This window comes from Falco naumanni, chromosome 13 (genome assembly GCF_017639655.2).
Source record: "Falco naumanni isolate bFalNau1 chromosome 13, bFalNau1.pat, whole genome shotgun sequence".
NCBI classification, from domain to species: Eukaryota; Metazoa; Chordata; class Aves; order Falconiformes; family Falconidae; genus Falco; species Falco naumanni.
In genome coordinates this window covers 30,420,532-30,437,929 of record NC_054066.1, presented here as the reverse complement: position 1 = coordinate 30,437,929, position 17,398 = coordinate 30,420,532, and the positions used below count along the sequence as shown (strand labels likewise).

The 17,398-nt window shown below is 49.4% G+C and overlaps 1 protein-coding gene and 2 long non-coding RNA genes across 5 annotated transcripts in view; 2 read left to right on the top strand and 1 right to left on the bottom strand.

Moving 5' to 3' along the window:
- Positions 1-274: 274 nt before the first annotated feature.
- On the top strand, positions 275-2,592 carry LOC121097062. The gene is made up of 2 exons (XR_005830759.1): positions 275-513; positions 2,343-2,592. It is a non-coding gene; the product is annotated as an uncharacterized LOC121097062 (long non-coding RNA).
- Positions 2,593-7,176: 4,584 nt separating this feature from the next.
- GYG1 (glycogenin 1) overlaps positions 7,177-17,398 on the top strand; it is a 34,864-nt gene continuing 24,642 nt past the window's right edge. Inside the window, exons 1-3 of one of the 3 annotated variants that reach the window (XM_040613701.1) lie at positions 7,202-7,289; positions 7,978-8,177; positions 8,547-8,666. In XM_040613701.1, coding sequence (XP_040469635.1) covers positions 8,564-8,666 — 103 coding nt within the window. In that variant the 5' untranslated portion in view covers positions 7,202-7,289; positions 7,978-8,177; positions 8,547-8,563. Of the gene's footprint in view, positions 7,290-7,904; positions 8,178-8,546; positions 8,667-17,398 lie in introns of those variants that run through there. The other 2 variants (XM_040613700.1, XM_040613698.1) reach the window with 2 other exon arrangements.
- The window catches only part of LOC121096997, a 28,434-nt gene continuing 22,411 nt past the window's right edge, over positions 11,376-17,398 (bottom strand). The window contains exon 4 of the long non-coding RNA XR_005830735.1: positions 11,376-11,629. This is a non-coding gene — a long non-coding RNA (uncharacterized LOC121096997). The remainder of the gene's footprint in view (positions 11,630-17,398) is intronic.

Sequence of the window (17,398 nt, the reverse complement as noted above, 5' to 3'; positions counted from 1 at the left end):
GCAGTGAAAAACTGCGGCGTTTCTGTGCAACGTCTGAGATCGAAAATCATTTCAGGCACTGGCATAACCTATCACACTAATAGGTGACCAACTTTAGTAATGTCATCAAAAAATCGTAATCTGTGATGGAAAGCAGTGTATGAGGTATCTGCTACTTGAGCATGTAATGGAGCTGGTACGAAGCGTATGTTGCCGTGCGTAGGTCGTATACAAAAGATGTATATAACAGTCCTTAGAGGAGTCCTTATTTGAGGTGATGGGAGTTTTTCCCATATTCTTTATTTCCACTTTTCACATGGAAATTCCATTTCTAGGAGAGCCGAGTTATTTTCATGCACATTGAGAGGCAGCTCCTATGCAGACCGGAACACATGTTCAGTGCTAACACAGCTGTAATTTCTTTCAGGAGGAGGAGGGGAGCGCTGAAGCTTTCGTGGCCAAGCCCCGGAGCCAGGATGTCAGGGAGAAGCAGGAGTATCTGAGCCAGCTGAAGAACAAGCTGGGAGATCTACTGTAAGTATGGAGGGAAGGGGCTGATGGGGACAGTATCTCAGGACCGCACGTGCAGAGGGAACCCCGCAGTGGACGCAGTGTGCGTGGCCAGCGCAGGGCTCCCTGCGCTACAGAGCTGTGCCTGTTGCAGTGAATGCCAAGACCTGGCGGAACACTGCAAGCAGCAGTCCCCAACCCAAAGAACTTTGGTATGGCAGACAGCGAGCAGAGATCAGTTGTACCAATAATCCCCTTCAGTACAGTGCTCCTCTGTCGCGACGGAGGGAAGACACAGTCACTCAATATGAGTGATCAGCAGACTTCGTTTATTGTACCTTACAGTCACCTTTTATGCCTTGTTATATTTAGCTCATACATATTACAGAAGTTAAGCTCATTATTGGTTAGTTGCCTAAATATCAAGCCCACCCCTAGTTTCTCTTCTGTAGTTATCTGTTCCCACCTGCAACATTCTTTTCCCACCGAAATCTTCCTGTTGCTGTGTAACAAGAACAGCCAAAGACGGTGTATTTTTGCTTTACTTCAGATAAGCTGAGAGCGATGTGCATTTTTGTCCAGCCAGCTAGACTATGTTTATGTGAACTTTTTCAGCTAGCCAGTTATCCACACTCCTCAGCTCTCCAAAAATAGCAGTAAAATCCTGTACATCTTCAGAGACTGGTTCTGAGGAGTGGGAAGAGCAAATCTGAGAAATAATTCCACCTCAAAACAAGAGGCAATTACTGCATTTAAAAAAAAGTCTGGTGCCACACCGAGCACCAAGGAGAACGCCAGAGGTGGGCAGGTGCCTGTGAAGTGAAATCCTGTCCAACGTGGACACTGAATTAGCAAGAGGTACAGTTCTGTAATAAGGGATATCAATGCACAATAGAGTGAAATTAAGGTATTCCCAGGTTATCATGAATCTAAGATTTCTTAACTTCCGTTCAGTTTGAAGTTTAGCATTCACCAGTCTTTATTGCACATGTATTTAACAACGGGATCCTAGTAGAGGCAGAGATGACTGTATCAAAAGACATCTCTGCTCTGCATTTCGGGCAACGTGGATTCTCACTGTGACACAAGTAAGTAAATGTTCTTTTCACATACCACAACGTAATGGTGACTGTGTTGTCAATTTGTTAAAGAGCTGAGATCAGTTGATTTTATTGGTTTGATTATCTTATTTTATAGAGTTATTTTATAGAATAGAAATATAGGAGGATAAAAATATATGTTGAAGAAAGTTATGATTATTTAGTAAAAGTAGTTGTGAGACCCTTTGTACGTTTTGTACTAAGGCCAGAAGAATGGGTTGGAATCATTGTTGAAGCTTAAGTAATAATTTAGGGTTTGAAAGGGTTTTTTGTATCTAACTAGTCTTCTGTATATAGAATGTATATTGAGATGTCAGAATGTAGGATTAATGGGAACTGGGGAGAGTCGACTGGAACAGCTTGTAGTTACCTGCCAAGAAACCGTGAACTTTAGTAAAAGGTAATTCCGGCAGGGGGAGATCATGACCACCAACTCATATACCACCTACCCAAATCGTACCCCAGACCCATTTCTGGATCTTTCTAAGCTCTACTGCGCAGAATCGGATATAGGAGGAGAATATGTTAATGATTTACGGGAAATATCATGGTTATGTATGAATACTTAATGAATATGTATGAATAAGTTTTATATATGGTGTCTGATTTTGAGACCTGGCGTGCGTTGATCGTGAGAGGACTCGCTCACGCACCCGGCCGTCAATAAAGAAGTGTCTGCTTATCTACATCACATTGGTGTTGATAAGTTCTTCATTCCGAGATTTCGGTAACAACTGTGTTGTTTTGGAACAGAGAGGGGAAGGCAGATGATCTGAAGACAGCTTTCTGTGCGATTGATCCCAGTATCGACGATCAGACGCTAGATACCTACATTGGCCTGCCAGACCAGGAAGATGTGCCTGTGGAAACTGCACTGGAGAGGCTGCTTGCTGGATATGCGAGACAAGTAGGGCCCTCGCCCAGGGAGGGAAGCACGACCGGCTTTGGAGGGGAGGAAGGAGACTTCTAAATGGACTGTTTGATCTACAGGTTTGGGTGCCAAGCCGAGAGTTGGAGTTACTGCGTTAAATACTTCTTCCCATTGCATATGGAGGTACAGCTTGTAAGAGCTGAGAGGGTGGGCTAGCTTGAGCTATCGGAAGCACTTTCATCTTAAGCAGCACAGCACTCCAAGACAATTTTACAGCCTCTGCAGAGTCATTTTAGCTCAGCAAGACCTGTGGTGGGAGGCTGCCTGATCCCCAGACAGAGGCTTCACACCCCCAGGGCACCGAGGCACTTCAGGGTGTCAGGCGCTCTGCTTGGTGACACAAGAGCTGTGCTCCACAGCCATTGTTGGAACCTGAGAAGCCACCATCAGGCTCCAGGCTGCAGCGTGGCTGCTTTGGCCCTTGGCCCTTACAGTCCCTTGTCTCAAAGAAAGAGGGTTTCAAAGATTCCTTTGCAAAATAAGGTGCCAGTTGCAAGCAAAAGGTGAGTTCAGCCCACACGAAGTTTGCTATCATGTCTGTCCCCGAGGAGACTTTTGTCTTGGTGTGGCTGCTGTTGTCCAGTATGAAATCACTGGACAGATGTTCGGGTGCTGCCCCACGAGTAGATTTAACCAAACTCTGAGCTGCAAAAGTCATCCAAGCATAGAAAAACTGAAATCGGTCCCTTGCTTCAAGGAAGGCACCACGTGCCCTTTGGTAACTTTACTCAGTTGTCCCTACTCATAGTGTCCGCTTTGCCCTGCACATAGCCCTCTCTAGGGAGGGGAGGGAGGGTTCTGGAAACAAAAAAACCTGTAGGAAAACAGCTCTGCTGTGGTCATGCCTGAATTGCCAAGTAACTGGAGCAAACCTGAGAAGCAAAACCCTTTCTTTTTCTTGCGATGTAGGCATATGAAAAGTAGAAAGGGGTAAGCTGAAACCCAAAGACACCTTCCTGATAAAGCACTAGTTGTGTAAACTTGCCAAAACTGATTGCATTTGTAAAGCGGGAAGGCACCATAGCTGGTGTGACACAGCATGTGCCACCCAGAGGTACGAGGCCCTCGGGCTTTCTGCCTTAATATTAGAACCTGGTGCCAGGCACTTCCAACACGAGTCACAAAATAGCAGAAAAGAGCTCCACCAACCGGGCGGCTGCAGTACCCAATTAGATTTCGCTAGATGGCAGCAGCGCTCCACCAACCGGGCGGCTGCAGTACCCAATTGCATTTCGCTAGATGGCAGCAGCGCTCCACCAACAGCGCCGGCTGCAGTACCCAAATATATTTCGCTAGATGGCAGCAGCGCTCCACCAACAGGGCCGGCTGCAGTACCCAAATATATTTCGCTAGATGGCAGCAGCGCTCCACCAACAGGGCCGGCTGCAGTACCCAAATATATTTCGCTAGATGGCAGCAGCGCTCCACCAACAGGGCCGGCTGCAGTACCCAATTACATTTCGCTAGATGGCAGCAGCGCTCCACCAACAGGGCCGGCTGCAGTACCCAATTACATTTCGCTAGATGGCAGCAGCGCTCCACCAACAGGGCCGGCTGCAGTACCCAATTACATTTCGCTAGATGGCAGCAGCGCTCCACCAACAGCGCCGGCTGCAGTACCCAAATATATTTCGCTAGATGGCAGCAGCGCTCCACCAACAGGGCCGGCTGCAGTACCCAAATATATTTCGCTAGATGGCAGCAGCGCTCCACCAACAGGGCCGGCTGCAGTACCCAAATATATTTCGCTAGATGGCAGCAGCGCTCCACCAACAGGGCCGGCTGCAGTACCCAAATATATTTCGCTAGATGGCAGCAGCGCTCCACCAACAGGGCCGGCTGCAATACCCAAATATATTTCGCTAGATGGCAGCAGCGCTCCACCAACAGGGCCGGCTGCAGTACCCAATTACATTTCGCTAGATGGCAGCAGCGCTCCACCAACAGGGCCGGCTGCAGTACCCAATTACATTTCGCTAGATGGCAGCAGCGCTCCACCAACAGGGCCGGCTGCAGTACCCAATTACATTTCGCTAGATGGCAGCAGCGCTCCACCAACAGGGCCGGCTGCAGTACCCAATTACATTTCGCTAGATGGCAGCAGCGCTCCACCAACAGGGCCGGCTGCAGTACCCAATTACATTTCGCTAGATGGCAGCAGCGCTCCACCAACAGGGCCGGCTGCAGTACCCAAATATATTTCGCTAGATGGCAGCAGCGCTCCACCAACCGGGCCGGCTGCAGTACCCAAATATATTTCGCTAGATGGCAGCAGCGCTCCACCAACAGGGCCGGCTGCAGTACCCAAATATATTTCGCTAGATGGCAGCAGCGCTCCACCAACAGGGCCGGCTGCAGTACCCAATTACATTTCGCTAGATGGCAGCAGCGCTCCACCAACAGCGCCGGCTGCAGTACCCAAATATATTTCGCTAGATGGCAGCAGCGCTCCACCAACCGGGCCGGCTGCAGTACCCAAATATATTTCGCTAGATGGCAGCAGCGCTCCACCAACAGGGCCGGCTGCAGTACCCAAATATATTTCGCTAGATGGCAGCAGCGCTCCACCAAAAGGGCCGGCTGCAGTACCCAAATATATTTCGCTAGATGGCAGCAGCGCTCCACCAACAGGGCCGGCTGCAGTACCCAAATATATTTCGCTAGATGGCAGCAGCGCTCCACCAACAGGGCCGGCTGCAGTACCCAATTACATTTCGCTAGATGGCAGCAGCGCTCCACCAACAGGGCCGGCTGCAGTACCCAATTACATTTCGCTAGATGGCAGCAGCGCTCCACCAACAGGGCCGGCTGCAGTACCCAAATATATTTCGCTAGATGGCAGCAGCGCTCCACCAACAGGGCCGGCTGCAGTACCCAAATATATTTCGCTAGATGGCAGCAGCGCTCCACCAACCGGGCGGCTGCAGTACCCAAATATATTTCGCTAGATGGCAGCAGCGCTCCACCAACAGGGCCGGCTGCAGTACCCAATTACATTTCGCTAGATGGCAGCAGCGCTCCACCAACAGCGCCGGCTGCAGTACCCAAATATATTTCGCTAGATGGCAGCAGCGCTCCACCAACCGGGCCGGCTGCAGTACCCAAATATATTTCGCTAGATGGCAGCAGCGCTCCACCAACAGGGCCGGCTGCAGTACCCAAATATATTTCGCTAGATGGCAGCAGCGCTCCACCAACAGGGCCGGCTGCAGTACCCAATTACATTTCGCTAGATGGCAGCAGCGCTCCACCAACAGCGCCGGCTGCAGTACCCAAATATATTTCGCTAGATGGCAGCAGCGCTCCACCAACCGGGCCGGCTGCAGTACCCAAATATATTTCGCTAGATGGCAGCAGCGCTCCACCAACAGGGCCGGCTGCAGTACCCAAATATATTTCGCTAGATGGCAGCAGCGCTCCACCAACAGGGCCGGCTGCAGTACCCAAATATATTTCGCTAGATGGCAGCAGCGCTCCACCAACAGGGCCGGCTGCAGTACCCAAATATATTTCGCTAGATGGCAGCAGCGCTCCACCAACAGGGCCGGCTGCAGTACCCAAATATATTTCGCTAGATGGCAGCAGCGCTCCACCAACAGGGCCGGCTGCAGTACCCAATTACATTTCGCTAGATGGCAGCAGCGCTCCACCAACAGGGCCGGCTGCAGTACCCAATTACATTTCGCTAGATGGCAGCAGCGCTCCACCAACAGGGCCGGCTGCAGTACCCAAATATATTTCGCTAGATGGCAGCAGCGCTCCACCAACAGGGCCGGCTGCAGTACCCAAATATATTTCGCTAGATGGCAGCAGCGCTCCACCAACCGGGCGGCTGCAGTACCCAAATATATTTCGCTAGATGGCAGCAGCGCTCCACCAACAGGGCCGGCTGCAGTACCCAATTACATTTCGCTAGATGGCAGCAGCGCTCCACCAACAGGGCCGGCTGCAGTACCCAAATATATTTCGCTAGATGGCAGCAGCGCTCCACCAACCGGGCGGCTGCAGTACCCAATTACATTTCGCTAGATGGCAGCAGCGCTCCACCAACCGGGCGGCTGCAGTACCCAATTACATTTCGCTAGATGGCAGCAGCGCTCCACCAACAGGGCCGGCTGCAGTACCCAATTACATTTCGCTAGATGGCAGCAGCGCTCCACCAACAGGGCCGGCTGCAGTACCCAAATATATTTCGCTAGATGGCAGCAGCGCTCCACCAACCGGTCGGCTGCAGTACCCAAATATATTTCGCTAGATGGCAGCAGCGGTCCACCAACAGGGCCGGCTGCAGTACCCAAATATATTTCGCTAGATGGCAGCAGCGCTCCACCAACAGGGCCGGCTGCAGTACCCAAATATATTTCGCTAGATGGCAGCAGCGCTCCACCAACAGGGCCGGCTGCAGTACCCAAATATATTTCGCTAGATGGCAGCAGCGCTCCACCAACAGGGCCGGCTGCATTACGCAATTTTTTCTCGCCAGATGGCAGAAGCGCTCCACCAACCCCACAGAGACACGGGGGCGAGCTCAGAGGAGCCCGCGGCGGCACCGAGCCCCTTCCCGCCCCGACGCAGAAGGGGAGCGCCAGCCCCTCCTCGGCCGGCTCCGCCCACGCCCGCCGGCCCCGCCCACGCCCGCCGGTCCCGGCCCGGCCCCGGAAAGTGGGCTCATTTCCGGTCCGCGCGGCGCGCTGGAGTGGCTGTGGCGGTGCGGGGCTTACCCGGGAGCCTGGAAGACTTTCGGGCCGGGACGTGCGGCGGCGCGCTGGGTGAGCGCTCGGCCTGAGGGCGGCCGGGCGGGCGGGGGCCGGCGGGCAGCGGCCGAGGGGCGGGGGGGGGGGGGGATGTGGCGGGCCGGCGCTCGGCCGCGGCGGGGAGCGCCTGGTGCCGGCGGCGGGCGGGCTGAGGCGGGCGGCCCGGCCCGGGACCGGCGGGGCTGCCGGCCGTTCTCGCCTCCCCCGCAGCGACGGCGGTCAGCGGGCTCCTCACGGTGCTGCCTATTTTGGGCTGCTTTTTTTTTTTTTTTTTTTGTCTCTCGGGGCTGCGCCGCTACCTCAGCGCGGAGGCGAGGAGCGGCGGCGGGGCGGCCCCGGTGCTCGCCACTTGTGGCGGCCTGGCGGGGCCCGGGAGAGGGAGGGGTCGGCCCGCGGCGACCTGCCGCCCCCCCCCCGCCGCCTCTGGGCTGCCCGGGCAGCCGCCGCAGCTCTGCGCGGGGCTTTGTCTTTCCCCCAGCCGCCGGCCCGAGCCGCGGCAGCGGGCTGACTGGAAGCGCCCTGCAAGTCTGACGTGGGTATCGCTGCCGTGCATGTTGTCTGCCTGTCTGCCGACCGTTCCTGCCTCTTGTTCTGCTGGGGTTATTCCTTTGGGTAACGCGTTGGGCTCCGAATGGAGTGCATCCTGACTTCCTCCTGACCCCTGCGAGACGTTACCGGTGTTTGCCTTCCTCGTGTTTCACAGGGCGTGGGAAGGCCGGAGAGACTGGAAGCCTCGGCTGTTGTGTGCGAAGAAGCTATGAGCCTTCTAAGAGAGCATGTAGCCAGCAAGTGCATCGTGGTGCTTTGGCACCAAGCCCATATGACAAACCTCAATGTTTTTTGTGAAAAGGGATCACAAGGAAATGTGCTGATGTTGGAGGGCGAAAGGTGGTAGGGGAAGAGGTAGGAGGCAGTTTTCAACCACTTTTAGGCTTAACTCCTGTGTTCCTGAAAATGGTTCTGGGCTTTGAGGGGTTTGCTTTTGGCTTTTTGCCTTAAGCGCGTCTACCTTTCAGGGTAACACTTTCTTGGAAGTTGGAAACTGTCCTTCTTGAACACCAAACCAAACCCCGTACCTGGGAGGGCCGTTTAGTGTGCTGCACCATGTGTTTTATTCCCTGTCGGTCACTTGACCCTAGCTGTACATGCTCTCCCGGTTTGGCACGTTTTTACCCTGCTGGTCGAAAGATTGTGTCTTTTCACTTCCTCAGCTTGCTACAGACCATAACAAATGTGTGTTGATCAACCGTTTTGCTTGATCACTGCTTTCAGATTTGAGCATCGATGCCATGGATGTAACAGGAGAGCAGCAGCAGTACATAGAGCACAAGCTGTTTAAACAACGCTTGGATAAAGCTGCCAATCGTGTGACTCCGGAAGCAGAGAGACGCGGTAAGATGCTATTCTGCCATTCTTGGATGGATGCTCTCAGTCTTTCCATCACCATATGCCTGCTATGAGATTCGTGGGAACAAGGGACGGCTGAATTCACAGCGTTTTAAACACTGAACTGAACACAAAAAACTCCTGAAGAGTTTACAGGACACAAATCTATTAAACTGGCAGATCAGACAAGCTCCTGTGTGTGTGTATATATATATGTCATATTCTGTACTTTTGTGAGGCAAGTCTTTGCCTAGTCCGTCTGAAATTGGGACAAGGACTCATTGATGCATTTCAGGAGCAAAACTGCTGAGTGAATAGGTTTTTCCTACTAGAAATCAAGCAGCTGCTCTGGCAAAACTTGACTTTGGTTACATCTTTAAATCCTAGGAGGCTGACAAATGGGATGGGCTGGTTAGAGGAAAGAGCCTCTCTCCAGGGAAGGCTCCGCTGACTTGACCCTTTAAGCCTAAACTTTCATCTTACTATGTTTGCTTTGTGTGTGTTAATGCATACCCATATAATAGATTTCAGTTGATTTATCAGTTACAAGTTGGAGTAAGTGGTCCTTGGCTACATAAACCTCTCCTCTGTATTTTTTTACATGTTATGGCTTACTGTTCTACTTCAATACAAACCGGGAACAATTCTGGTAGCGTTGCAGTCTAACGGTAATACTGTCCCAACTTTGTCTTTCTAAAACATGAAGTCCTTATTATCTGTTCTGGGAGATAGTGTAGTTCTGGGTAATGGCATGAACTAAATTTGCTGATTTGTTGTAACTCAGATTTAACTTTTCTGTTCTTAAAAGCTGAAAGGCTAAACTAAGCCAAGAGCTGAACAGTGGGTAGGTACAAGAGCTTCTCCTGTTGTCACAGAAGTGTGGTGATAGCGTTCTTACTGTTGGTGTCACTTAGCAGCCTTTCTGTATTCAGAGGCTGTGGCGTTACGAATGTAATGTCTGGGGTCAAACCCCGCTTTTCTGTATCTAAATCTCTGTTACCACATGTAGGCCTCCTGCCTTACGTGTGTTGACAGTCTGCACTGGGATTACTCAGTCTGAACCGGTTGCTCTCGCTCCTTATGTTATCAATGGAGAGGAAGAGAAACTTGCAGGGAGCAAACAGTCTCATCCAGGAGATGCATTTTGAAAGCGATCAAATTGTATTGCATGCAGCAAGCAATTTCTTCTGCTGTCTGGAAAAAGTACATGGCTAGTTTGATTTCCACCACACGTGTGGCAAGTTAGATTGGAAGTGTACACCCATCTTTGTGAAACTCTATTATTATCAGTTTCTGTTAGTAACACTTGATGTTCAGTCAGTTATTTAAATGGCAACTATAGCAGTATTGACTGGTAAAGAAAAAATGCACGCAGACGTGGTTACCACTGGGCTTGCTTTAGTCACGACTCAGAGCTGGGCTACCACCGCAGTGAAAGATTCAAAGGGGAGTGCTGTGGGTAGCAAGGGTCCAAGGGTGGGTGTCACTAGGGAAATTTATGGGGGCCATTGTTAGGCACTTGGACTTTTGCGCATCTCCATTCTCATCAGGTCCGCAGTTAACATCTGCGATAGGTTTGCACGGACATTCAAAGGTGTAATGTAGCATGTGAGCTTGATGCACTGAAATCTTCCAGGGGAGGGTGTGTATGAATGCTAGCGAGTGTCAGGGAGGACTGACATCTAATATCCATATCCTTTTCATATTCAAGGTTAAAATACTAACTACCTTTGTCTTTTGGGGGATTTTGGAGGGTTGGGGGGGGTGTGTGTGGTAAGTTTAGAACTTTATTTTTGAACACAGCTTGTTTTCATACATAGGACCACTGTTGTTTATTGTATTAAGGGTTTTCTTACCCTGCCAGCTGACCCTCTCAGTTACTTTCTCCACTCTGTTTCTGTGATAACTTTTTGTATTTCCTACAGCAGCAGTTAGTTCCCTCCCAGTAGACTTAATTCCGCCTTCTTCCCATTTTTATGTCCACTAAAGTACTCTGCATAGAACAGTTATTGTCAACATCGGTATGTGATGATGGCTTTCCACATGACTGCCTGTGAGGAAGAGGGGAAATTCATCTCTCTTTTAGGACAATATTTGCTGGTATTGTCACCCATGACAATGAGTTGCTTATTGTCTATCTTATTCAAAGATTTGAAAATCCAACTGCTGGTATGACTGCTTTATTTATGTAGATTCAGGCCTTTTAATGAAAGATTACTGTCTCCTGCAGGTAGCTGGCAATTTCCACTTTGCACCAGCAAAAAGTTTCCAGCAGTCTCATGTACATGGTATTTTCTTTTCCTGCTTATTGTGACCTTTAGCTTCCAAGTGTTTCAGACCATTTCCTTTGAACATCTTTGCATTACTATCTGTGGTAACAGCAGCACTGCTTCAGGAGGGAGGACATTGGTGAAATTTTGTTAGAGATGTTTAGAACTATCAGGAATGAATAGAAAAGTGTTTTCTGAAGGTGCTGCCACGTGGGTGTGGGAGAATGTGTCTGGGCAGTCTCTCAGCCTCACTTGTTCTACAAAACTTTGCTGCCCTGCTGTAAAACAACCTCAGGTACGGTGTTCAGTCCAGGACCTGAATATCAGTATCTCTGGAAGGGATGTTTTGGAGAAAAGCTCTTGAGAATTTCAAGGCAATTCAGAACCTTCACAGTAAAATTTCAGTTGTGAAGGATGTAAAAGAAGAGACTCGAACTCTCATGGGTTACTGTAGGTTTGCAGTTTTAATCGGTCCAGCAGCGTTGGGTCACCTCCGCAGAGAGTGACAAGCTTACAAGATTTTCAGTTACTTATTTATAGTATCTACCTAAACATTACATAATCTCTTGATTCCACAATAAGTCTTCTATCAGTTCCTATCTTGACAGTCTGTTTCACAAATTGTTCCGTATCTTGATCACTTCACTATTCTGCTTCTTCTTTCATGGATGATTGCTTCAGGTTCCGTACGTCCCAGTTCTGAGTAATCACAATAGACAATCTCCATCGTTTCAGCCTTCTAAAGGTCAGGGTCTCCTGTCCTAAAAAGCTCCTTTGAACTGTCAGGCATAATCTTAATAATATTAAACTTTTATTGTCTAGCATCTATCAGCTGACTGCACTTGCAGTCCTGGTTTGGGCTATACAGTGGACAAAGCTGAGGTGTACAGCCTACAGCAGCATTGATCTAGCATTTTTCCTCCAACAAAGGACCTCGACTTCCTCAAGTATATATAAATACACAGTGGCTGGAATGACAGTGGTAGTTTACAGAATCACAGAATAGTTTGTGTTGGAAGGGACCTTTAAAGGCCCCCTAGTCCAGCCCCCCTGCAGGAAGCAGGGGCATCTTCAACTAGATCAGGTTGCTTACAGCCCTGTCCAACCTGACCTTGAATGTTCCCAGGCACGGAGCATCTGCCACCTTTCTGGGCAACCTCTCTTAGTGTTTCACCACCCTCATCATAAAAAATTTCTTCTCTCTATCTAGTCTGAATCTACCCTCTTTCAGTTTAAAACCACTAAGCCTTGTCCTATTGCTACAGGCCGCACTAAAATGTTTGTCCCCATCTTTCTTAAAAGGCCTCTTTAAGTACTGAAATGCCACAATAAGGTCTCCGCAGAGCCTCTTCTCTGGGCTGAACAACCCCAGTTCTCTCAGCCTGTCTTAGGAGAGGTGCTCCAGCCCTCTGATCATTTTTGTGGCTCTCCTTGACCTGCTTTACCAAGGACTCAGGAGCCGGATGCGGTACTCCAGGTGGGTCTCACGAGAGCAGAGGTGCAGAATCACTTCCCTCGACCTGCTGGTCATGCTTCGTTGGATGCAGGCCAGGATATGGTCGGCTTTCTGGCCTGCGAGCACAGGTTGCTGGCTTGTGTCCATTTTTTGACCCACCGGTACCCCCAAGTCCCTCTCTTCAAGCCCCACCGGTACCCCCCAAGTCCCTCTCTTCAAGCCCGCTGTCACTGCCTTCACCCCCCAGGGGGTGTTGGCGCAGGCGCAGTGGCGTTACTAGCAAGAATCGGGACAGCGCATGCGCATAAATGGCCTGACGCCTCGGGTACGGCTTCTAGATTGGCGTGTGCGTGACGCATTCGAGATTCGCGCAGGCGCAGTAGCGTTATTGGCACCGGACGGGCAGCGCATGCGCGGAACTGGCCTGGCGTCTGCGTGTGGGAGCTCGAGCCGCGCAGGCGCGGAAGCGGCCCGGCGCCAAGGGGTGCAGCGCACGGGCGGAACAGTGGCGTTCCCGAGCGAGGGGGAATTGAAACCGTGGAGGGGCGCAGCCGCTCTGCACGCCGCGGTCCCCAGGTGGGGGGCTTGTCGCCAGGGGCGGGGCCGTTGCAGCAGCGCGCACCCGCGGGCTGCGTTTGTCCCGGCGCTGCAGTTCCGTACTCCCGTGCCGACCGCGCTCTGGCAGCGTGCTCGGGGGATGGCAGCGGCGGCTGCTTACCGGGAGGCAGCAGCGGGCGCCGCGGCACCACCCCGCAGGCAGCGCGGGATCGCGATGCTATTAACGGCGGCTGGCAGCGCCGACTGGGGAGGCGCCACCGCGCATGCGCGTCGCCAGGGCTGCAGCACCGATTTTTGGCCGCCCGGTAACAGCAGCAGGGGTCCACCAACCGTGCTGGTGCAGTACCCACGTTTGGTCGCCAGGTGGCAGCAGCGCCCCACCAACCCTGTGCTGAGCGCTGGGCGGGATCTCAGCCCAGTTTAGACACCGGACGCCGGGAATGCTCGCTGCGGCGCAGGGTGCCCTTCGCTCTGCCCTTTGCCCACTCGCAGCCCAGCCACTATCACCCGTTGCCTCCGTACCAAAAAGCACCCGCGTGGCTGGAGCGGTTAAATCCTTTGCATCTGATGGCTTTAACAGTCGGGTTGTTCTTTCTGTCCATGACCCCGCACCACCAGGAGGGAGAAGAGAAGCCGCAGCACGAGGAACCTGCGGCACAGGGGTTTATTTTCCTACGGATAAGCCCCAGCAATTGCTGTTGTTAAAGGAGAAATTTACACAGACATGGGTACTTGCTTCTATCACAACTCAGAGCCGGGCCACCACCCCAGTGAGTGGCAGAGAACCATGCAGCTCAGCTTATATACGCTTACCAAACCATTAGTCAATGTCTGAAGTTTTTAGGAGTTTCCTTTGGTCCTGTCAGTTCTGCGAATCCATCACCTGACTGTCCCAGGTGATTCATCTCCTCTCTTCCAGCTCTGCCTCGGTTCCAGGCTCCTCCTTGGATCTTGATCTTCTTTCTGCCGGCTTTAACTCACATACTCCTTTCAAGCACGCTTAGTCTTTGAACAAGCAGTTCCTATTCACATCTACTAATTTTTCTAGAAACGCCTGTGTTTCTGAGAGCAGCTATGTACACAAATTGATCATCTGTTGTTCTCCCACTGACTAACTGGACTGGGTTTTAAACCAGCCTTGGATTAGGGCTACGCTAGGGACGAGGCCTGGTTCTGCCACTTAGCAGCTTCAGCACTTTAAATTTCTTAATCCAAAATACATTTTCTGTGACATACATGACAACTCAAGGGAACTGTTTATTGCGCATGAAAGCAAGCTGTAGCTTTTCATACGGCCTATATGTTCAGACGTATATCCAAAGAAACTCCATTAGTGTAACTTGCAAAGAGTTCTGTGACAGGAACTCCCCTTCCCTTTGGGGTACATTTTATACCTTGTGGGTAAATACAGGGTGACTTGAAAGCACTTCTCTCCTGAAGTCTTACTGTTCTACAGGCAGCACTGTTTTTGATACAGGATGGGCTCTCCACCACAATGAAAAATGACAAGATCCAGTCCTCAATAAAACTAAAATTTCAGAAGTGATTATGTTTGTGCATGTTTTCAGACCCATAGCTTTGCTGGGAAAATGAACACTTCTGAAAGTTTAAGCTGAGATTTCAGATTTTTAAAGATTTTTTTACAGCCAGGTGAGATGCACTTGTTTCTTGCTATTTCAGCCACTAGTAACAAGAAGGGTAATGTTACCTAAGCATTGAGGGTTTTATCATCATATTAAATGCAAGTACAACGTAAGACAATGAAACAAATGCTGCATATAGACCCATCAAGAGTTGTTCCAGCTAATTCCATTATTTTATTTGGAAAGTGAACAGAGTAGTAGCTCTGTTAAGGAAAGATGGAGCAGAAAAGATCTAATTGAAGCAAAGTGGTATGCAAAGTATCCTGCAGCATTAGTAGCTGTATGCCAGCCCCAGTGAAACTGCTGACTGTATCTCACTCTTACATACCACAATCCACTGGTCTCCTAGTAAGTTCTTGCTATAAAGAGGTTTAGCTAGTGCCCCTCTTATTTTCCACAACTCTTTCTGGGCAGTGGTTTCAAGAGACACTGCCAAATGTCCCTACTTAACAAAGCACTCCAGCCTGTCTGCAGGCTTCTGTCCCATACAATTCTTTAGCTTCCCTATTCTCTTAGCCTCGGCACTGAAGCCTTTTTAAAACTCATTTCACACAGCGTTGCAGACAAAGTCCCTGATTTTGTCTCTCCCCTCTTCACTACATCATTACCATCTCATCGCCCAGAACCCCAGAAGAAACATTATTTTTATTTTTACAGGTCTCTTACTTTTCCATTTCTGAAAACTTCTCAGGCCTGAAATTCTTTTCAGCCTTTCTTCTCTTTCCATTTCACTTATTCTCATTTATGCCATGTCCTCTCCAGCTTCTCCTTAGTTTCCATAAATCCTCTCCTTTTCCCAGGCCTACCTCATGTTTTCCTTTCTCTCAACTATATCCCTTTCCTTCACAGCTTTTCCTGCATTCCCACCCACTGTGTAGAGGCAGAGAAATAGTTTTTCGCTCCACTGCAAGCCCAGCAACCAAGTGAGTCTCAGGCCCATTCAGTTCAGCTGAGCTCCATCATTGTTTGGCCTGGCTGCTCTCTTCCACTCCATAATGAAAGAAGTCAGGGAACTTGGCCACTGCCTACAGAAACTGTAGAAACTACATAACCACTCTATGTTCTCCATCTTTGCTGAAAAGGAACGCAGAAATCTAAATAGACAGCTTCAGCTGGCACTATGAGGGCAAAAGATAGAGCAAAATTTATGTCTCTCTATAATTACAACTGGGGCAACCTTGAAACCAAAAATAAAAATATTCTTGTTGCAACGTCCTAATATCCTGGGTCATTCAAAAGCTGCAACACAGCAACATAGCAAATGCTGAGAAAGCACAAAACATCCAACCACTTCTGTTTTGGTGTTATCATTAAGTGTAACGTATTCATAGCAACCTCAGCCATGTGCAACGTATTTTCAAAGACCTAGAAGTCCTGCGGTGGAGTCCCAGCAGAAAGTTAGGAAAAGCAGATAGAGGAAAACCAACACTGGCAATGTGCATGACTTTTGCCCTTTAAAGATCCACCCCAAGGAGATGGGGGGGGGGGATATAATTTTACTGGTTTGATCTGATACTAAAGGTCTGGCAACAAAGTGCTGGGAACAACCTCAGTGGTGATCCTCACATGAGCATGCATGTTTGCTTGTCCAGGTTTATTCATAGTCTCCTCAAGAACTGAACTAGGGTCACATAGTGGTGCCAGGAGGTGGTATCAGATGATCTATACAAATAGTGAGAGCCTGCCTGGTTGGATGGGATAACAGTTTGTTGTTTTACGGGAGGTTAACTCCTATAAATTGTATGACTGAATAAACAGTACTTAGCTTTAGAAAAGCTGGGATGGTCAATAACCCTGTTGTTGCAAAGGAAAGAAAGCAAAGCTGTAGAAGTTGCACTAATTACTCCCTCTATTTCCCAGCACGTTTCAGAAGACTGCATGATAGAAGGCAACAAATACAAGTTTCTGCCCTACTAAGCTCACCAGTGTACAGCCAAAGATCGAAGTATCAATGAATATGCCTAAGGAGACAAGAAAAGGGTGAGAAGTGCACTTAGACCAGAAACTGTTATCAACATCTGTCACAAATATTACTTGACCCTGGGAACATTTTTGCCTTCAAATGTTCAGAGTAAGACACAGCTGTATAAGGGATCATAAAGATCAGCATTTCTGGACTGCTTCCTTACATGGTAACCAATACAACTGCAAGGCTTGAAGACAAAGGTGAAGTGTAACAGTTCTTAAATGACTAAAACTCTTGTCACTGCTGTTTTCAGTCTGGCGGGTACAGTAGGTGTCCAAGTTTCTCTTCATTCATTTTCTCATCCGTCAAAAAACAATCATTGCAGATAGAGGTATAATGCTGCATTAAACCAGCCAGTATAGCTGTCAAAAACACAGACAAGCTTTTGAATGCTCAGAGGCCTTCACCAGATCCAAGATGTGGCAGACCTAAATAAAATTAGCTGAGCTAAATACAACTAGAAAGCAATTGCTCAGAGCTTATCCAGGTGCATAGCAGTTAGATCATCTCTGAAAGAGAAGATAACTAACAGCTTTGAAGTAAAAGAGAAAATAAGGGGATAAGAGAGGAGACAATATTAGGGAGAGAAAAAGGCAGTTCGTTATCTATGGAACAGAGAAGTTATTGAGGAGGTATATTATAATGTGCCGTAAGACCAGTCAGGCTATTGAATCCATGGTTTTATCTGAGACTAAAGAAGGGCTTATAATGTCCAAAAGCTTGTCTACTTTCTCCTACTAAATCAGCTGATCTAGTAAAAGACCTCTACCTACCTATTGTTTCTTAGGTCTTGCTCTATTGTCCATGGTCATATTTCACTATCACAGTCACATTTAAGTGGAATT